Source organism: Homalodisca vitripennis, chromosome 3, assembly GCF_021130785.1.
Source record: "Homalodisca vitripennis isolate AUS2020 chromosome 3, UT_GWSS_2.1, whole genome shotgun sequence".
NCBI classification, from domain to species: domain Eukaryota; kingdom Metazoa; phylum Arthropoda; class Insecta; order Hemiptera; family Cicadellidae; genus Homalodisca; species Homalodisca vitripennis.
Window position 1 is genome coordinate 186,257,341 of NC_060209.1, and position 23,905 is coordinate 186,281,245.

General features: G+C 31.1%; 1 protein-coding gene across 1 annotated transcript in view; it reads right to left on the reverse strand.

Moving 5' to 3' along the window:
- The window catches only part of LOC124358513 (fat-like cadherin-related tumor suppressor homolog), a 733,849-nt gene that overhangs the window by 315,557 nt on the left and 394,387 nt on the right, over window positions 1-23,905 (reverse strand). The window contains 1 exon segment of the mRNA XM_046810807.1: window positions 23,667-23,904. Within this exon segment, the coding sequence (XP_046666763.1) occupies window positions 23,667-23,904 (238 nt within the window).

Below are 23,905 nucleotides of genomic sequence, written 5' to 3' on the forward strand. Positions count from 1 at the left end.
TCAATCAGAATTCTATGTTTGGTATTGTGTTTCGATAAATATGCTTTAAATATGGAAATGTTCCACGCTGTACGATATATATATATATATATATATATATATATATATATATATATATATATATATATATATACCTGTCCATTGAATGTATTCAAAGGTTATATTCAATGCGCCGTTGGCCTTTGACGTTTCGATATGCCAGACGAGACGTTATAACTTATTTACCACCTGTCACTCCATTATATTCCACTGTTCTATTCCGTTTATTATACATGAATGAAACGTAACTTCTATTTTGTTATATCAGTACATTAAAAATAATAATGAGTGAACAACCCAATCGAGGCCATTAAAATGTCAGTAATTATTGATTTTACAGCAAACTTCTGAGTTAGGAAAATTACCGTGATTCTTTTAGTTATTAAAATAACTTGTATCAAAATGTTTAACTCGCTCACAATTTTCCAATATGGCATTAAATTGTGAAATTTCTTAAAGAAAGACCCATTTTTTAGAGATTTGGGCTTAAAATGGAATCTTTACTAATCTTTACTTTTTTACTAATTTATACTAACTCTTGCATTAATACTTTCTTTCTAAAATAGGTCACAGTCTCTGGAAATTACCTGATCTCTTTCGTCCTTAGTGAATCGATATTTCATTTCACTAGCCACGGAACACTTTGGCATTTTTATATTGAGAAACTTAGCGACATTTTGTGATGAGGGTACATTAAAAATGGCATGTTTCGGCCTCTTTTACCCATACATGTCTTATGGCATTACTCTATGGGGTGGTTGTTCGCATCGCAACTTGTCCAGATGTGTTGTGTTGCAAAAAAGAGAAAGCAGAATAATTGCAAAACTTGGTTTCAGGGAGTCATGTAGGGAGAGTTTTAGAAGGCTCGAACTGATGACAATCCCATCCCTCTACGAAACTGTCTTGTACTGTCGGTACAAATGTAAAACCTCACGTGGCAGGGACGTACATGGCTATAACACTAGGGGGAGGGTTGTGTTAAGGGTAGCACAGCACAGGCTCCAAGCTCAAGAAGCTCTAACCCGTGAGGTGAGAGCTAAATTGGGCATGAGGAACACGGGGAAACAATGTTTAAAAAGAAATTAAAGCAATTTTAGTAGGGGGAGGGGACTTCTACGGTGTTGATGAGTTCGCGGACCGTGAGCCGTGAGTTTTAAGGGGCCGACCTGTCTTACCTTAAATTATATTTGTAGGATTTTAATTGTATTTTATAGTTTTAACCATCTTTTTGACTGTTTTAACTATTTTAAACTTTAAACTATTCAAAAGTATGTTTAATTTTATATTTTTAATTATATAAAGTTGTTGTATAAATATTGTTTAATTTGATCAACTTTAATTTGACGTAACCTGTATATTGTGTATTATTTCAATAACATATGTCATGTTTTAAATAAATACCTGTTTAAATGTCATATTAAATTTAGTTTAGTGCTCTAAGCAATTAACTTCGAATTAATTCTATACAATATGTGACATGTTTTACAGGAATAAATAGATTAATTATTTATTATTATTATGTGAGTATGTGCTCAGAAAACTCTCACAGATGGTAAAATTGCAACTCCCCCTAAATTGAATGTTTTCTATACCAATACGAGGTGGTTAATTTAATATTCCTTTTCGATCACTGCACCCGACTGCTGGATTATCCGCAAAAGGTCTAACGACTGAGCTTGTTACGCGTAGCATCCAAATTCACCCGGTCTGACGCCATGAGATTTCTACCTGTGAGGATCACGAAAAATCGAGCGTACTCGTATGACTCTATGCTACCAGATGACTCGTCCGATTCAAGGAATACAATTGAAGCAGCTGTAGCATGAATGACTCCAGACACACTGAACATTAGGTAAGATCTGTGCTAATGACTAGACGTGTGTAATGTGACGCCTAAACCTCACATTGAACACTTATACGCTTTTAGATATTACAATTAGAGTTTCTCTCTTGTTCGGTGAGTTTTAGCGAAGCTTATCAATGTGGAAATTTCATTTCGGTCTGCCTGTCTCTTCGCCCGATATCTCCAAAACGAACTTACATACAAACGTAAATTTTACACGAAGCTTTATTTCTGTATAAGGAACACATAGCTAGAATGTTACATATCACTCCATAGGATTTATATTTTTAAATTGTTTTAAGGGAGACCACGATGGCAACGAAAAAAGTACAGAATAAATTAATTTGTAAACAAACTCAGTACATCCATAGATTTTACAATGTGGCATATTAACACACGTATCCAAACTATCTCAACACAAATTTATATGCTCATCTAGGAGCATCTGGTACTTATTGCTCTATTTATCATAACAAGTATAGTCAAGATCTTAAAAACAATAAGAGATTTTAAAAAATTGTATTAAAAAATTGTAGAACATGTTATGCAAATTCCAGAACACATTATGTATTTTCCTCTTCCATCATGAATAATTGATAAAATAAATATTTTTTTCAAATTCAAGTGACCACCACGATAGAACGAAGTTAATCATAATATTTGTAATATCAACCTTTGTATCAAAAATGGACTTATTTCAGCATTTCTATAGTCAGTTATTGGTTATATAATAATTGTTTGGGAGTTTACGTACAATCGATATCTTACTATAAGTAAAGAATTAATTTTAAAATAGAAACTTCGTTGTAATATATTTTAGACAGTTAATATTACAGTATGTTGTGTAATAAGGTCGTTATAAAGAAACTGCTATAATCCGTCAACTCGCTGTTGAACTTAACGTCATGTTGCCTCGAGCAAACATTCTCTAATACGTCTGAACACAACCCTTGTTACAAAGTTACAAAATACACACATATTAAGGCCGTTTAAATAATCTAACACATAGTAATTTATTATTATATTTTATGTAACTTTTATTCGATTAATTTTATTTGATTTACTATCATTAATTACAATTAATGTGTTGCATTTCAGCTACAATAAATGTTAAGAATTTTAACCTCCTTCTTTAATTAAGAATTGTTTTTGAGTATGAAAACTGAAAATATTTTTCAATCTCTAATGGTTTCAATGATTCACAAGTAGTGTGACATATAAAAGTTTAAATTTTACATGGCTATAAAAAATAATCAGGAAAACTATTATTTTCTCATCTTTTAGTACGTTAAGTTCAGCAAAGTTACGGAGTAGTTATGTTTATTCAAATTGTAAAATATCCATAAGGCAGACCCTAGGAACAATACATGCATTCGTGTCTATAGTTCAAAAATAAAATAACCTCTAAAAGTTCTTTTACAAAAAGCTCAGTATCGCTGCGTTAAACATTTTCTTTCAAATTTAAAAACTGGTTAGACGATTGTTTTTCTGCTTATTGGTCTTGTGAGAATGAGCATTTGAAAATTAATTTCGTACATCGAAGACATTGTTAGTAAGAATTTCCAAAAACATAATGAAAGTTATATTGCAATGGATTGTTGAGCCATACAGCACGATAAGCTATGCCCAATTCAAAATCTAATAACTGGATATATGCAGAATTATATATCTACAAAAACTTATTATTTGTTGTATGATTTAATTAAATTGCTCCTTACTTTAATAAATCGTAGGATGTAGCAAGTTCAAAGAAGTACAAATATTTACTGGTTTAAAAGAGCCAGAATAGTGACTCAAACAAGGGTAACCTCAAAAACCTGCAAATTCGATACGGAAAGGTCTGATCAAATTTGGCAGGTAGGATTGATGTGAATAGAATATGCCATTGAGAACACACAGTCCACCGGTTAGTAACCAAATCTATCCACAGCAATCCAGAACATACTGGTTTTCTTCGGTCCTATCAAGAACCTCATCTAATCGAAGTAAAGATGAGTTTAAAAGGATCCAAGAATGAGAAAATTGTTGCTAACTCTGGACAGTTACAAAGATAATTAAACCATAGCAATTTTGAGTATTATTATGTTATCATTATCGTATGACGATGATATGACTACATTGTGGTGCCTAATGGTCAGAGTTCAGTAAATAGATCTACGCGTGGAAAACAATTGAGAAAAACAGATCATATTGATATTTTAACACTTTTGATACTCTCCCATTTCGAACGCCAACTAAATTAGCGCAGTTGACGATCGACTTTCTCAGTAAACATTTCTCTATCGAGTTCAAGAAAACCCAGGTTGTGTTATAATTGTGCTTGTAGAATGCAAATTGGACATCGGGTTCTGTACTAAAATATGTTTGCCAAATTTTAGGAAAATTGTTTGACTACGGTTAATGAAAATTACCCAACAATTGATCAACAGACAAAGATCAGTACATTGTTTAAGCCTTGTATTCTCATATGGGAATTCAATAATATAAATATTTTAATTATCTGTCACACTTCTCCTAGTACAAGAGATTAGAGATATTTTAAGTTATTAGGTACCCTATCATTTCAACCCAACAAGAACTAACGTAGCGACGAACGATTACTGCCTTAGAGCACATTCATCTATCGATTCCATGAAAACTGAGTTTACGCGATGCCAATTAACTTCGATTCCCAAACCATTCAATTCATACCATCCGGTGAATTACTGTTATAATTACCATTTTTGCGATAAGCGAGACAGTGTAATTATTTTATCTGAATGGTTTGATTAATATTTAAAAATACCCTGAGGAAGAACTGGATTCTAATATAAGAGGATAATGGTTTAATAAGCTGCGATGCCATTATTGCAATCAAGATTAAATCTTCCCTGCGCCGCTCTTTCTTCTACTGTAACTGTTCCAGAATGTAGTTGAATATTGATTAAATTCACGTTTATCTGCATTACATTTGATACGCTCATTACAAGATTTGAGTAGCTCATTCAATTTCTAGCTCAAAGTACAATAACCAGATATTAAATAGATATAAAAATGAGACCTCAAATAATTTTATGAACATTATTTACATTAGTTATATTTGTATAAGTAACATTGTTTTAAAAATTTTACTATTGTATAAAAAATTGAAAAAATGTAACAAATATGACAGTGCTAATAATTTTCGAGTGTGCTTTACAGTTAAATAATTCATATTTTATCATTTACCAAGAATAACTGTTGCTCAAATTATCCAGTCATGGCGCTAAGAAACCAAATGAAGTTTAAGTTGATTTTGGAAAAGGAATATCAACGCTGACAGTTTCATTTTACTACATTACCAAAAAAAACACAAACTGCAATTTTTATTAATACGATTAGTCTTGGAAAAGAGGTTACTAGAATTTTATTATCCACGTTGTTTAGATTTTTTCATAAATAAACTAAAAACATTACTTAAATTCGTGTAAAAATCGAAAATTAACCTTTAAATTACTTAATTTTAGCCTTTTTCCTGTACATTTGAAAGAATCATTTTATAAACAGTGAACAAAACTGATAAAAAAAGGAAAAATGTTGAAGTTAATACTACATAATTCTTAGATTGCATAAATGGTGATCTGAATAATATATCAGATGTTAAAACTAAAATATAAGTTCTCTTACTTAAAAGAAATAACTATTGTGGAAACCATGTCCACAGATTACAGGACTCTCTTTACATTAGTACTATTGCTGCACATCAATCTTTGTATAACATCTCATTAAAATTAACCTACAATGTTTCTTGTGTTTAATAACATTCTATAAAAAATACAGAAAAAACAACAAACACATTGATGATGCCTTTATTCAATATTAAAATCCCTTAAGTTTAAAGAACCTCCAAGTTATTAACCTCATTTTTCGCATTGAAGTTATTTCTGTATCTAACTTGTATACCAATGTGCTAACTTAGTTTATTATTAGCTCGCAGCTGTTGTTCGAACCTTAAAGATTGGTTATTTATTTATGTTAATCAGTGGATTCAGCATCACGATCATTGGAACTGGCAGCCATTGTTCCCAGACAATAGGCTGGCAGACAGACAAGCAGACAGAAGCAATCGCATCAGCTCATCTGCCGCATTTTGGCTTACATTGAATCTTAAATCAATTACTTAAGGGGGGTCGGAATGTAATTTTAAAGCTTGTGATTTTAGCTTTATTTTCATACCACATTTATAGATTTTTGTCAATTAGTTTTTTTTTTCTATAAGCATATTAGTAGAGTGATGCAACACCAATTTTGACGGTTTATGTCCAAATGGTGACGAAAGTTGGTGTAAATACCAGCGAGCGATAGCTGAAAATACAATATATGACCATGCTGCTCACACCCACTTACCTTTAGCAGTAATGGCGGAAATTAAACCCATTTTCAGAGATTTGTCAAACCGAGAATTGCTACGAAAATGCCTGCACAAAGGAACTCAAAATCCTAACGAGTCATTGAATAATATTATATGGACAAGGATCCCAAAGACAACATTCATCATGAAGAAAACCCTACGATTTGGTGTATATGAAGCTATTGCCACCTTTAATAAAGGTAACATAGTTAGATTAGAAGTTTTAGAGAAACTAGGAATGTTCCCAGGCAATCAATGCATTGTGGTAATGAAGTCACTGGATGAGCTAAGGGTAAAAAAGCAGAGAAAGCGATGCACGAAATGGAAAAAAAGTGCCGTAAGCAGCTTGCCTTAGCTAAAAAGAGACTAGAAGACACTTATGAAGAGATGGAGGACCCAGACAATCCAACATATGGAGCTGGAATGCATTGATTGTAAGTTTTTTGTTTACATCAGTTCTTAAAAATATTAAAATGCGATTTCCCGAAAACTTGCGTTTTTTTATTTTAGGAACATATATCTCAAGAACCAAAAAAGATATCATCTTGATTTTTGTTTTAATTTGTTTCTATTTTATAGCTTTACATTTTAAACAGAGAGATAATTAAAATCATTCATATTAATATTTTTGCACAATTTTTAAATAATTTTTTTTCCATAGTAATTTTTAAAAAAGTTTTAAAATCTGTAAAAAATATAAATTAATACTTTAATAAAAACCCTCCGTTCATACAACACTTAAATACATGTACTTTAAAATAAAAAAAATTGCAGCATCCTAAGTGATATAGTTTTGGATAAATGTGTTCCTAAAATCAACAAAATAGCATGGGATAGATAGGCCTGTCCGACACCCCTTAAGGAATACAAGAGGCAGAAAGTCTATAAAACTATAGGCAAGGTATAATGTATAGGTGTTTTTACGTATGCTATGGTGGGATCTATGATTGGGTCAAGGTGGATTTCAAACCTAATCCTTCAGGAAATCCTTCCTCGTTGCTTTAAAATGTAATTTGTCTTGACGTACTATCTGAAAACCCTTAATTAAAAAATAGTAGGATATTTAGTTTATTTATAAAAGTGGTCAAAAAGAAGAATAGACGATAAAATATTTAACAACCAAAATATAATAATAATCATTATTTTTTGCAAGGTGTTCCAAAAAAGTCTCTACTAAACAACACCTACAATGTTTAAATTAAAAACTCATAACTCATACATAAATGAGGTTGATAAATGATTTAAATTTAACATAAACGTTTAGCTTAATCATATCTTACGCCCTGCTAAAAATTGTACACGCTGTTGATAGTAAAAGTTCATTAGTAACACACATAACATGTAACATCACGTACATGTAGCGATTGTGACATTATCATGTAACTTTTAACAAATTTCCACAATGAACCATTATTATTTTATGTTCTTTTCATTTTTCACGGATTAAGAAAATTTCGGATTGTAAATTGTGAAAAAGTTTCATTTTCTAAAATGTTCCAAAATGATCTTATCTGAACACGAAACAGCGTTGTCGAGGAGGAGGAGAAAGTAACATTTTGTTTGGAGGACCCTCAACAGCTTCTCAAATATTCTTGCGAGAGGTTTCACACATCCTTCAAACATCCTTGATTAGAAGCAACATTGAGTGTATTACCACAAACTTGAATACATAACGGACCTAAACAGTTAAAGCAATATATATGGAAAAACTTAATATTGAACAACCATTCAAAACATGTTTGAAGTTTAAGTTATATCCAAAATTGTTTCTTCGATCTAGTGAGTCAAAGGGAATTGTGGTTTCTGAGTGAGGGGGGAATTTCAACTGTATGTGTAATTATTATTCTTCATGTGACACTGCGCATCTTTTAATATTTTACCATTTCCTAATGATAATATTTTGTAATTTCCTGATTGATCATATTATGCTGCATAGCTAATTTGAAGAGGAAGACGTAGTAGACATCGTACCATTGTGTTCAGGTGCATTGTGTTTGTTGTTTTATATTTCTACAATGGCAATGGTGTGCTGGTAAAAACTTTGGGGAAATTGTATATTGGGTGTTATATACAACATTTTCTGTTTCTGTTGAAAATAAAAATATTGATTTTTTAGCTGTCGTTGAAACGTTATTATTACACAATACGGTTACTATGGAGGCCACACAATGTAAATAATATAGTTAGGTCAGTTTGCAGTATTTTATCTCTTTCAAAAATTCGTTATCAAGCATGTGAATCTTTATATTTAACTGATCGGTACTACCTCGAAGAGTCTTTTTCGTCCACTACCATCAGCGCAGATGGCCGGAGGCGTTTCTGTCAGTCTGACAAAAAATATTGGGAATTTTCAAAACTGCTAAAATCTAGACGTTTTAGAACACTAAGAGCAGTTTAGCAGTTTTGTGTGAACATAACAGAATAGGCATTATATCTTCACTTTTTAATTTTTGGGTGGAAGTAAGCAAAGCATTTCTTACGCTACAAACAAAACTATTAAATCCTAATTAAAACTCATATATACCTGTAGAGTGTAATGCCTTCTTGTGTAAGTTTAATGCTATCTGAGTAAAAATTAACATAATATAGGAGATTTGTACATTATGTATTGTAGAGTATAAGGTGTTACGCAAATACAGCGTCACTGAAAATCTATAATTATCTTAACTGTTTTATTGTATTAATAGATTTTAAGCTTGTAAATTTAATTATTACTAAGGATAATTGAGATTGTAGCAATGTCTTAAAGCATATATGAAATTATTTTTTGCCAGAAGCACTCAGGATGTGTTTACGTATATACTACTACTGTCCAAAGTAAGTTCTTACTTTATTTACAATGTAAAGATGTAATATAAATATTAGTAATCTTTGATCTCACTGTGTTAGACAAGTCGGAGTCCCTGGAGAGTCTATCTGCTCTTATCTGAGTCTCTGATGTAGTTATCTGAGTCTCCGATGTGTTACAACTCAGTGTGGGTTATTGGAAAAGAAGCACGGTATGTTTCTTGTATAATATTACTCTTCGTAGCGGCAGCAACAATTACGTGTTAACTTCAAATTTTGTAAGGCAATTTTATTTATTACTATTTCGTAAAGGCAACATAAATCAGTTTCATTCTTTTACCATTCGGTATTTTCACTTAAAAATATTATACGGTTTGAAATATTTCAATTCAATTGGATTTAAATCGATTTTTATTATATTTATAAATATTTCGATGGTAATTTGAAATAATAGAGGTTTTAGATGGTAAATAAATTAAGGAGTGTCTCTTGGTTGATATTGGTGTAATTTTTTTAAGTGCCAAAAACAACTCTGCTCGACAGTTATGTAGTCATCGTTAGGACAATATAGTCAGTAGATTTAATATCGTAATCTCATTGAAAATTCCTTATCGCCTATAAGCACTTCTAGTTCGAGTGAATTATATTCCCGAAGCCAATGTTGGATTTGCATTTTTTACTCCAACAAGAAATTCTGTCAAGAAATATCTCCTAATGTCAATTGTAATTTACTCCGGTCTTAGTATTTTTTGTTCACGCTTCATTTAGCCTTGTCTCCCGGAAAAGAATATACATATACACATCTGAGAAGCCTACTTCTGTCAAAGTCAACTAAGATTTGTTTCATAACAGTCTTTAAACACACAGTAAAAGTTAGATAGTAACTTTATCTTTTATATTTGTATTATAGTACTGACCAAGGACTGCATACTTGCTCAAATTTACAATACATATTTTTACTAGAGCTTTGAATTTTCTCATCTGGATATTTTCTTACTCTGTAAAAAAATTTTCTCAACAGTGGTCGCAAGGAATTTCGAAATAACAAGGGATTATGTTTAAGTTCACTTTTTGTTGTTACACTACAAATGTAGACCAATGTGAAAAATTGGTAAAAACTAATTACACACATATGGTTGTCCTGTGAAAAAACAATGTTTCTACAGAAACCAGTCACATTTAACAGACTTTTAGATTAAAAATATTTGTCTTTTTTAGTATAATTTAACTTTAGAGACCAAGATGGGATTTTTCGAAACTTTTCAGACCAAGAGGGAATTTCTAAATAGGAGTAGGCCTATACGTTAACTACGGTCGCTAAGAAATTCCATCCAAAATTTCAGTACAATCGATTGAATAGTTTATTTCACGCATAAAGCATAAAATAAAGCAGAAGCATAAAGCGTTACAAAAAAGAAAATCAATTTCGTATTTATACTTTTAGTTACGATATTGTGACAGCAATTTATTTAGTTAGCTTTGTTTCTTAGTCCAGGAGTATGTCATAACTAAATCATCCACTTCACATACTCTAGCTTGCGCAATTAAAATTCTGAAATATGACAAAGGAGAGTCAGCCATCCTCAATCAACAGATGTTAAACTGAAACAGCCAATAATACACATATGAAGTACAGGTGATGGAGCTGTATCATGATATGCTAGTAATAGACTGCCAGTTTTTTGACAATCTGATGCTTTCTACTTGCTAGTACTAGATTATTGGCAACAGTATTTCTTCATTTTTCTACATGAATTGGTTTAATGGAATATCTGTTTGACTCACAACGTAGAAGTATTTAATATCGAACCTTACATAATTTTATAACTTTGCCACTCAACATTGACCTCTTCAATTACCTTTCAATGACCTAATTCAAGCTAAAAAAACACGCCGAGATAAGACCAATCTCTCAAAGCAGAATCTCGCGAAAACAAACCCATCTTTTTTAAAGGTGCTGGTGTATGTTCTAATTACTTTAGTGCTTAAAACTTTGCTAGAGGAGGAAGACGAAATATGAAGGCTATTTATTTATGGTTAAATACTATTTACATTATAAATATTTTGTTAACCTATTAATTATTATTATATATTTATATTATTACTCATAAAATAATTCAATTCTTAAATATAAATTTTTAAACTGTAGATAAATACAATTAAATTAATAAATCAAATAAAATGAAATATAATAAAATGTTAAGCAGATTACAAGAAGAAACTTTTAATATAATGATCCTTAAAGAATATAAATATTAGTGCTCCAAATAAGTTTACTGCATAGTGCACAGTTTATATTAATGCTTTCAGGCGGAATAAAAGTGCTGAAGAAAAACTTGTGGACTTAAAATTCATGAAGTTCATCCAAAGAGTTGAGTTGTGCTGAGAGTTTCTTGTCTGAACTGTGGCCTAAACAGAGTCATGTAAGGAACTTGGCCAAACTATTTTTAAAAATCTACTCAAGCTAAACTTTGTCTGAAACGATTTCGTTCCATATTTTCTATCTGAGGCAAACTGTTTGAATTTCGTTACTGGAATTGTTAAGGACTTAAATGCATTATATGGAATAAGATATTTACAAAAAACCTTCCATTCCAACAGCTATTAATAAAATTATTAAGGCTCTCCTTGAAATTGTAACGTGCCATTACTGTAAATTACAGAAATGTCGTAATAGGGGTAAAACCTATGGGATTTTCTTGGTGTATCGAAGAACCTTGTTGATTTTTGGGTGAAAAATTCAAACAGTAATCTGTTTTCTATATGTTTGTTCATCTGTGTCACTCTCGATAGAAAGATAAAAACACAACGTTCCTCTAGGTCTAAGGAAGACACAAATTAGATTTAGATTCTGAAAGGTTGACAAGACTGTCTGTCTCGCCATCTGTCTACAGGATAAATCTTGATAAAAAAATTATAAAGACTCGAAACTTATTGTATGATTCGACGATAAATCTTAATAAAAAGATCCTAGGGACTGGAACCTTAGTGTATGGATTTCTCTTTGCCCACAAAAGAACTTTACTCATTTTGAAATCAATGGTAAAAGAGCTGTTCGTTCATCTGTCTGTACATTAATTCTTCCGTTACGTTCTGGCGATCCTTCTATACTTTTATCGGTTCAGTTATGTTTATTTTACTACCATAATTCTCCAAACAATCCTACTTACTGGTGGTGCTTTAATATGTATAAATATAATGCAGTCTTATGAGCTTTAAATGATAAAACATCGAATTCTAAGCGATATAATAGCTTATATCCTCTGAATATTGCAAGCGTTTGAAGACTAAATAGAGAAGAAACCCTAACTATTAACTGTAAATAACACCAAAGAGAGCTGATAGCCAAGCAAACATTGTCCTCTGACAGAACCTTTACTTGCAGCCAACAAAACCAATTTGGTCAACAATTCCGTTAACACTCTGGGAATTTGTGATTGAACTTCTACACAATCAGAACTCACGTTGTGGGATATTTCTCTTTATCGGTTCTGTCCTTTGGCAGTAGCGACAGATGTTTCAGAAAAACAAATTTGTGTGTAGATGTTTGTATGGTTAAAACAATTTGTTATTATTTAAAGCTTTTATTAGTCACAGTAATTTCAGGGAACTTAACTAAATATATAACAGTGTTATCATTACTCAGAAATTATAAAAATCAGATTTACTAATTAGGACCATTTTATAATCAGGTTGGAAGAAAAACGGTTGTAAATCAGGATATTAATTGTTACAGGTGTATGATACATTAATGGAGGAAAACATTTTTATGTACGCTAAAAAACATAATTTCCTAAAATATTAAACAAATAAAAAGGAATTTATAAGGACAATTCAGATCGTAACGAAAATCAAATTTGTTTGATTGTGCTCAACTTGTTCTGAATTTATATTTTCGGCGATTTTATCTTTGTCACCATCATTTTATAAGATCAATGAAAAAGTCTTACAGTTTTATTTTTACCTTTAAATTTGACCATTTAACACCAAAATCAGTAATAATAAGAAAAACATATGTACCAAGTTTTAAGGTTTTTTTAACACTATCGCTCAAAAACTAGCGGCCATCCAACGACTTGATTACAGAAAACGCTGTCGCTTCCCTAAAATGTATGAAAAAGTGTTACCTTAAATTGTATTTGATTTTATATAATTTCCTTAAGCTATATTGTATCATAAATCGTACAATTTTCTTAGGATCGTTTTATTTGCATCTGATTACTAAATTGTCCAAAACTATATTTTAAATTATTATAGTGCATACTAGAATGATAAAAATAACTTTTTCTCATTTATTTTTTCTTTTCAGCCTTTAACTTTGTAATTGTTTAAAAAACAAAAATGGCTGCACCACCGCATTTACACGAACTGTTTCGCCTTAAAGATATAAAAATAATATTTAATCCAGGTATGCTACATAAGAAATTTAAAAAACAATTTTTTTGTATTTAGATTTTATTTAAATACACGAGAAAAAGATTTAAAATTGGCATTGTTTTGTAAGACTACTACCTTAACAATATACAGGCCCTACTTGGAACCAGTGTAGGAGGGTTCGAGATCTTCTGGCATGTTTCCTTTGGGAGTCGGCACGTCTCCAAGATTCGTAGTGTACTCATTTTCTTATCATTTAAATGACCTTATTGGAATAATTTTACCGTCGTTTATCAAATAAAAGTCTCTATTTCCATATTTACTATTTAACAATACATAAGCTTTATGGATGCGTGTTCTTGTAAAACACATGGCATACAAAATCAAGATTGAAAATACTTTTTTTTCGTTTTTGTAACGGTTTTTAATATTTTCAAACTGGAAATTCCAATAAATTACCAATGTATGTATCTCGAAATCCACAAATACTCATTTTAAGGAATTACAAAATATCATCATTAAAATTTCTGGAAATCACTATTCGTTTAGACAGCTCAGGCCAATCACTTGAAAATTAGAAAAGAAGGCTGATGACGTAGCGAAAAATTGAACTGTCCTCAAATTAGTCCATAATTCTTAGATGTTAATACAATTAAAAGCAAATTAGTCCATATACTCTACATTATTGTGGCTACAGTCAAAATAAAAATCGAGGTACAATTTTTTTAAATTTTATTTTATTCAGATTTGTTAACCTCCAGTGCATTTATTTATAAAACTTTAAATGTAATACATCATAAGCAGAACATTTAAACAACACTAAGAGTAAAATAAAACCAATTTATCACCTACAAGTATGTTTCACACACACACACACACATATAAGATGTCGTTTGATAATCTTAAGAAGTATTGATTTTTATGAACATTTGTTTACAGCATGTAAAGATAAATAGATCTTTTTATAAGGAAAAATTCATTAAATTTTATGTAAATCACAATTTTCTTTTACTGTTCTTGTATTTTTACTCTTTCAAGGTTTTGAAGTATGCTAATGACGTACTAGAAAAGTTTAATCGCTCTCATATTAAATACAACTTTAAATTAAATAAACCATATTAAATACGCTATAAAATAGAATGAATCTTACTAACATTAAAATGAATTTATTACTTACAAGTATGTTCATACATATATATCATGTATATTGTTAATCTTAAGAAGTATTGATGTTTATTAGAATTTTTATTATAGAATGGGTTTAAACGAACAAGACGATAAAATACAGCTATAACAACTGTAAAACATAAATAAATCATTTCATAAAGAATGCTAAAGCAATCCTTATCAGTAACAAATATAATGAAGAGAATTCTTCTCCAAATATCTGAATCTATAAACGGCTTTTTCTTAAATGATTCTATAAAGCTCTTCCAATAATTGGACTTTGGGACGGTTGGTTGCTCGAATTTTGCAAATACTTGATGAGCCTTTTTCTTTATTTCTAGTTCTTTTATTTGTCTTCATTTGAGACTTACCGTTAAACTTCTCTGCTCTCTTGTATGTTGATATGTATCATCCTTTTAGGACTCTGTGGTAATAATTTATAAAAATATACTGCCCATTTTCATTGTAAGTTTAGTATTTTGCGATACTTTGCATGAAGTAAAATTAAATTAAGTTTTAACACTTTGTACTATATTTCAAAATGAATTTATAAAATGCATTATTAGTTTCAAGGTAATAACTCAAATTTCTATCCAACGATAACACACAAACAAAACAAAGGTGCAAAATTTTCGGAGCAATCTTCAAAACAAAAGCTTTGCTTAGGCTCATCCGTTGAATAACTGTAAAATGGAAACTGTTTAAGGAAAGATAGTGCACAAGTGTAGACTTAACAATATCATTTATGTTAAATAGTCAATAAGTCTTAAATATTTAATTAATTAGGGTTATTCATAAAAATTATTCATCAATTTAACAAACTTTGTTAAATTTCATCGTTAAAATAATTATAATACACATTACAAAAAATAAAAAGCGTTCGGATACTTATTAGTGCCTTTAATTGTTACCTAATATAATAATTGATATCTTTATAATGTGATATTACCCTTTAATGTTACGATAAAAAGGGCGTAAAATTGTATTTATTTTAACATTGTTCTTATGGGGAAAGCTTCAAGATCAATTGTCTACAGCCTTGGTTATTAAAGTAGTATCTCTTATTATTTCCACAATCACTGTAGGGTGCATCAAACTACGGTTTTTAATATAAACGAGAATGTTCTTTTATTTTATGGAACTTAGTAGCATAATGGATCCAAACTGTTTGAACAAGAGAATCTAAAATTAAGAGCTGTTGTAAGTCAGTTCACACCCCGCACAATTAGTCTAATTATTATAAGTAAAAATTCGATCGCAAATGAATGGCCGTGCTCCATAAACCAGAAAATAATTTTAGGGAAAGGGAAGATAGAATCGAGCTGCGAGCTACACTCAAGGTAGTTCCTGTCTCAGCAGACAGATAAGGTCAAGGGCTGGAGGCTCATCAGACCACCCTTCAACCCTCTTTCCGCATACCTCTGGCCCTTCACGTTCCTTGTGCACGTTTCTAACTGTGATATGACTCATATAGTGCAACACATGTAACATACAAGATTCAGACTATGTCCTTTATTTTAAATTTTATGAATGTATTAGTATAGTAGTATTAGAATAGTTTTAGCTATACTGAGAAATGGTTCCTAATTACATTATCCAAAAAAATTGTGTGTAGGCAGGATTGTTCAGCTGAATACAAGACAGTAACTACAAGAGTAAACAACAAACAAATCAATGTGAAAAGAGCAAGTTGGTAGTTGTTCTCAAACTAACTTTTCGAGAGTACTATTTCAATATTAGTTCGACTTTGTTATTTCTCTACCTTAAAATTGTACTTTTCCATAATTTTCCTATATAATGTTGGAGAGCTGGAATTGCATTTACGTGTGTATTCTAATATGCGCTTTGAAAAATTATAGATACGAACTATATTATATTGGTGAAAGTGAAGGGGCAGTACGAAAAAGATCCAGGTATTTATTTAAAATAATTAACAGCGACGTTACATCTAATTATATAAATGCATAAATTTATTTGAAAATATCAAATATAAAAATTTAAAGATCATAATGTAACTGGTTATGATATGTTTACGGTTGTGCAATACCTTTCTTAGAACGGCTTGTATTGAGAGTCATTCATTAGATGTGCATAAGCAAAGCAATTATCATGTAGATTATTAAACAAAATTAACATATTTGTCTTTTAGTTTTTTATCTTAAGGATAGAAAATCGAGTTCAAAACTCGATTGAATGCATTTTATAAATTCATTTTGAGATATAATACAAATATTAAAAATTACTTTGTTTGTACTGAACATATAATAAATATGGGGCCACGCATAATTTTATAAATTATTACCACGCTCTTCTACTATTGCAATAAGTCCAACAAAGCCCAATTTATCGAATAAACTAAGAAAAAGCCGTGTATAGATTGAGAAATTTCAAGAAAAATCCTCCTCATTATATGTGTTATTGATAAGGATTGCTTTAGATTTCTTTATACAATGATTTATTTATGTTTATATAGTTCTTATATTTGCTATTTATCGTCAAGTACAAAATATTCATAAAAAATCAATACTTCTTAAGATTAACAATAGACATCATATATATGTAAGAACATACTGGCAGGTAATAAATTGTTTTCATTTTACTTTTAGTAATTTTTTTAAATTTTCTAGTTTATTGTGTATGATTTAATCCCATATCTTATTAATTGGTAAAAATCGAAGTATTAAAGCGTTAGTTTCAAAACAGATCGTGAAATGAAGACATTATTTTTTTGTATTATTACTCATAATGCATACTTTTTATGCATTATCTTTCTGGTATTTTAAACTGCAATTAAGCTTTAAACTTGTACGCACGAGTTCTGGTATTTTAAAACATTGCATTGAGTTAAATCGCCTGTTTTCTAAAATAAAAATATATTTAAAATAACATTCTTCGGATTAAACAGATATTATACATAAAATATTTTTATTTCATTACTATTTATTCGAATGGGATGACCCAATTATATTTAGTAATGAAGTTTTCCATTCAACTTATAATAACCAGATATTGGATTTTGTTAACCCATTAACATTTTTACTAAACGAGAATCCATTGTAAAAGAATTTTAAATATGTTGTTTCAAAATATTCAGATAAAAAGAGTAAATATAAGAACGTATAGTGCTACCAAGTGCGTTCCTTTGTCTTGTAAGCAGTGTTTAACAAAAGTTATTTTCAACAAGTCCTTTCAACAAGACCGAATTAAAATGTATTTACTTGAACAAATAAGAACAGAGCGCGAGAGTACGCGCGTAAAGGACAAACGGATTCCGACAAAAACAGTGCGCCCGATTATAGGCCAAAGATTATTTTAAGGAACAATGGGGAATGATTCAGGGCGGACACGGATGTAAATCTCGCAGGAATCTTGGCCTCGAGCCAAACACTTGTGTGGTAGCGGTCAGGGGCATCGATCTAGTGTTAACTGCACCGACCCCACCACTTACCGTCGTATTAATAACGCTAGGTTAATATGATTTAATAAGGGGCTTAGATAAGAGGTAATTAATTCATTGTAGAATTGGAAAAGGTCCGAGGTACAATATAATTAATAGCATCAACGTGTTTTATTCTCCACTCCACACCACGTCTTTTCGCCACTTCTAATAAAATTAAAAAGTTACTAATACGAAATTGTATAATAACATACCAGCATTTCAACACTTGAAATTCAAATCAGAGCCATTCTTGTAAACTTGATTGGTTACTGTTGTTAATTTGAAGCAGTTCTTCGTTTAAATTTTATTATTGACTATTCTTGATTGGAGAGGATAACAAGAATTCGAAAAATTTTGGTAATTACATGCCATACAAGGTTTTTCATAATTTAGGCTTAACTTCATAAAACTCGTATTAGGAATTTTGGCAACTGACAAAGGTAGATTTCAGTCCTAAAAACGTTAACATATAATGATGGCAAATTTCCCAATTCTTGGTATTCTTTCATAAATGGCAAGTTTTAATAATCCATTACATTTATAAGAGTTTTTCCGAATATAACAGGAATTTGAAATTGGATATGTTTAGAATTGTGTTGAAACCACCAATAGATCTTAATGGCTTACTACTTTTACTCCAAAGACGTATAAGTCGTCAAGAAAAGATAAAGATATCCACGATAAACATATTAACTATAACATTCGTACAAATAAAAATATGTATTAAGTTCCATTGTGGAAAAAAGATAAAATATCTAATCCAACTTTAAAAATTCAAATATACATTAGTACGTAAATTTTTGCATTTATGTAATAAAAGTATTTAAAACTCTAAGTATTTATTTGTATTGCCAGTAAACTTTCACTTTTATGTTAATTAGAAGCTGTTATAAAGCCAATGACTTGACACCAATATGTTTTCTTTCAAAGTCATTTGAGAATTTTTGAATGCAATCCATATCAATTTTGAACTAAAATATCTAAAAAACAATACAAGTTTTAATATCCAGTTCGCTCAAAATTATATTTTGACAACTAGATTACATTACAAAAAATGTATTTAAAAAAGCGAAAATAAAGTTTTGAGTTAAAAAGTTTTGCCATTTTCAGCCCCTAAAAGTTTTCATCATTGTTATAACGTAGACTAGTGATCTAGGAAATCCTAGTTTCATAGTTCTATCTGAGCAGACTGGGTCACTTATTTATCACTCACAATAACAGTATTACATGTAGGTCGTCACAGCGATATAAAAACGTACACTGAACCAGTACTTTGCCGATATTATAGCTTGGGCCCATATCCATCAATAAAGAAACACAACAAAACTGAGCACTACAGTAATTGCTCTACTGCAAGTGACATTGTATGACTCAATGAGATACCTCATCCCACCGTGACACATCTAGCACACTGTCATAGTTACAGCTTGAGCTCATATCCATCACTAAAGAAACACAACAAAACTGAGCACTACAGTAATTGCTCTACTGCAAGTGACATTGTATAACTCAATAAGATACCTCATCCCACCGTGACACATCTAGCACACTGCCATAGTTACAGCTTGAGCTCATATCCATCACTAAAGAAACACAACAAAACTGAGCACTACAGTAATCGCTCTACTGCAAGTGATATTGTATAACTCAATGAGATACCTCATCCCACCGTGACATATCTAGCACACTGCCATAGTTACAGCTTGAGCTCATATCCATCACTAAAGAAACACAACAAAACTGAGCACTACAGTAATTGCTCTACTGCAAGTGACACTGTATATCTCTATGAGATACCTCATCCCACCGTACTTGTACAAATGATTTTTAGCATTTTGACACATTTTTTTAGGTTAAATTTTCTGTTTTTATTCTAGAAAAAAATAGATTTAAAATAAAATTCTCAGGATTAAAGGGTTATTATACATACAATATTTTTATTTTATTGCTATTCATTCAAACGAGTCAGCCAATTATATAGTCATGGAGTTTTCTATTTAATATAATAACTAGATATTAGGTCTCGTTAACCCATTAACATTTTTACTGAACGAAATCCATTCTAAAACTATATAAGACATGATGTTTCAAAATATCCAGAAACATCCAACCGTGACGCATCTAGCACACTGCCATTGTTACAGTTAGAGCTCATACCCATCACTAAAGAAACACAACGAAACTGTGCACTACTGTAATTGCTCTACTGCAAGTGACATTGTATAATTCAATGAGATATCTCATGCCACCGTGACATATCTAGCAAACTGCCATAGTTACAGCTTGAACTCATATCCATCACTAAAGAAACACAACAAAACTGTACACTACAGTAATTGATCTACTGCAAGTGACATTGTATGACTCAATGAGACAGCTCATGGCACATCGCTGACATTGTACGAGTATAACTCAATGAGATACTTCATCCCACCGTGACACATCTAGCACACTCCACCATTGTTACAGTTAGAGCTCATACCCATCACTAAAGAAACACTACGAAACTGTGCACTACAGTAATTGCTCTACTGCAAGTGACATTGTATAATTCAATGAGATATCTCATTCCACCGTGACACATCATGCACACTGCCATTGTTACAGTTAGAGCTCATACCCATCACTAAAGAAACACTACGAAACTGTGCACTACAGTAATTGCTCTACTGCAAGTGACATTGTATAATTCAATGAGATATCTCATTCCACCGTGACACATCTAGCACACTGCCATTGTTACAGTTAGAGCTCATACCCATCACTAAAGAAACACTACGAAACTGTGCACTACTGTAATTGCTCTACTGCAAGTGACATTGTATAATTCAATGAGATATCTCATCCCACCGTGACACTTCTCGCACACTGACATTGTTACAGCTTGTTAAAAGTTATCAATCTACACGTGTATGTTTATATTTATTCAAGCAGACATATGTTCCAATTAAAACATCATTCGGTTATTGGGCACGCAAATGTTGTGTTCGCCTAATGAATATTCGATATTTTGACGAAAAAAATCTATAGGGTTAAAAAATATAAAAATAAACAGCATTTACTTCCCATTTGTTTTTTAGCATAAGGGACTTGATATGGGTAGTCATAATGCATATATTTGGTATCAGTTTAACATATTTAAAACGTAAGAGATTTGTAGTTGGCCTAAAAATCATTTTCCAATTCAGTTGATATGTGATTGATGATTTATAACTCATTAATAAATCATAAAATGTTTAAAATATTTTTTGAAATCTCTTTTAGCACTAGCACTACCCTAAATTAAAATTTTTGGACAAAATTTGCTTCCCATTTCGTATATTTCATTACGTTATTAATGTAATGGAAATTGAGTAATATAAATAATAATGCGAGTTTTCCCACTATGTGTTATACCTATTAAATATTGCAAGACAACATTTTTCGCCAAAATAATTTAAATAAACCTCTTTGGCACAAATTAAAATATTTTAAGGAGAATCGGAATGCAAATATAGCTTTTTAAGTAAAATTTTTAATTACTTTTTAATTAAACTATAATAATTCTAAAAATGTCAATATATAATACATGTAGGTTTAAATCATTATTTAGCACTATAATAAGTTTTAAATGTTGCTCTGATAAGGGGGTTTTTAGTTACTCAACACAGGCTTTGCCCTAAAGGCAATAAATAATGCTGTAAATTCAACAGAGCAATAGCTGTAAATAAAATAGATATATTTAAACACAAGAATAGTTTACCTGACGCTTTTATAGAAGATTGTAAACCAATATTCAAAGCCCAATCTAAACATTTTTTACACAAAATTGTTACAAAAATCTATTTTTTTTGCATACATCCCACTATACGTTTTATATATTAAGAATCATAAGATAAATAAAAAATATATTTCCACCAAAATAATTGAACTGAAAATCTTTGAAACAAATTAAAGATTTTAAACAGCAACATAATTCATCAATTCGTCATAACTGTATGTCAATTTTCAGCTTTATAAACTTTCCAGATACAACATTAACATGATCCACCACACTCTGTATCCTTTATCCTTCGAATGAAATTTAAAAAAATATTCTACTACCAGGATCTGTTTACATTTATTTCTCCTAGGGTTCCTAAAAGGGTGACCGTAAGAGTTAATTTTCTTACGGGAATCCGATAATTACACTAATGGATAATGAAAACCAACTACATATATCAAACCAGAATACAAATATACGCAGAGAAAGTTATGATGAAAGTTCAACATTCAGACATAACTGCACTGCGGGACTCCCGAGCCGTAGTAAAAACATATCCCTCTCTTGCGATCAATCCTTCACTCCAGAAACTTTCAGAACATGACTAAAGTACAATTCTGTGTTCATCCATTGACTTAACCTACACGTCAAGTTTCTTGCATAGTTTTTAAAGGCTTTGTTTTAAAATATACATAGCTTTATTTTTAAGTACATTTAATTGGCTCACAACTTCGATAAAATAATTTAGAAATCTTTCAAATTGTCTTATTATAATCAAAAAATGCTAAACCTGAAACTCTATGTATATGTACGAGGTTATAAAGTCGTTTTCAGGATACATGTTTCAGGATGGCGATCATGCAGAGTTTAAAAATGGAATAGTAGAGTTCTCGCGTTATTTATAACCGTTATTTCATTATATTTCAATATCTTTAAGGTTTCACGATGGTTTAGTTTCCAGACCTTTGACGATAAGTATAGTAATTTGTCAGCATTAGTGTTCGAGAGATACAAAGTTAGTATCTATCACAAATGATTAATATTTTACCCCATCAGATTGTTTATAGAGAAACAAGCACGTCTTACAAATGTATGACTAAATAAATGTTTCTACGACATCCCATCTGTAAAAATAAATAGTGTACATTTGAAAGTTATTTCTCGTAGTGGCGTGAAAAGGTAGGATGGCCATAGTGAGACCAGAACAACCACACAAGCAAGCAAACAAATAAATTTATAAAAGTGACGGTGTTTAGATATGGGTATACACATTACTTAACATCCAGGACTTCAGAAATATAGTTTTTAGTAAGATCAGATGTTCCAATCCTTAATCGTACGTAGTAAAACACAGCTACCTCAAAATCATCTAACACATAAACATTTGTTTTCTACATATGATTTTACCTCAGATCACAAAGAAAAGACTCACTTTTAAGTAACAGTCAACAAAATTATGTGGTACTCAAAATCGGTAGCGAAGTTAAAAGGGGGATAAAGTTGACCAAGTTATTATAAGTAGTGGCGTATTAACCAGAGCGTAAATTTGGCCAGGGAGGTAAAAGGATCAGGTGGTTCAATTGCGAATGGGTACAGAGCCTATAATAAGTTATCCTACACCAGAGGCTGAGTATAAGGTTTGGTGCACTGTTAGAGTACCTATACCAAAAGGTTAAGAAGACCTGAAAGTAAATTGCACCAAACATTAGTAAAACTATTCTTGAAACATGCTGACTGATGGCTTTTATATGAAATAAGATGGTTTTGCGTCTAAATAAAGCATTAAAATTTAATATTGTGAATTTAGCTGACAACAATATAAATATCTAATTATGTATTTAATTCGGAATGTTACCTACGAATTTCATGCATTACGAAATGAAAAAATATATATTGTGTGACCTACCTTTCGAGTCAATGTTGAAAAATCCAAGACCTGATCCAGACACGATGCGGTAGGACACTCTGGAGTCTTCTCCGGGAGGGTCGGCATCCGTCGCTCTCAGAGTCGTCACCAGAGTCTCAATGGGTTGGTTCTCACGCACTCGTACCGAAAACGCGAAATCATCAAATCGAGGCGGATGCACGTTTTCATTCACGTCAGTGATCTCGATGGTCAAGTTCACCTCGGCCCACAGAGAAGGC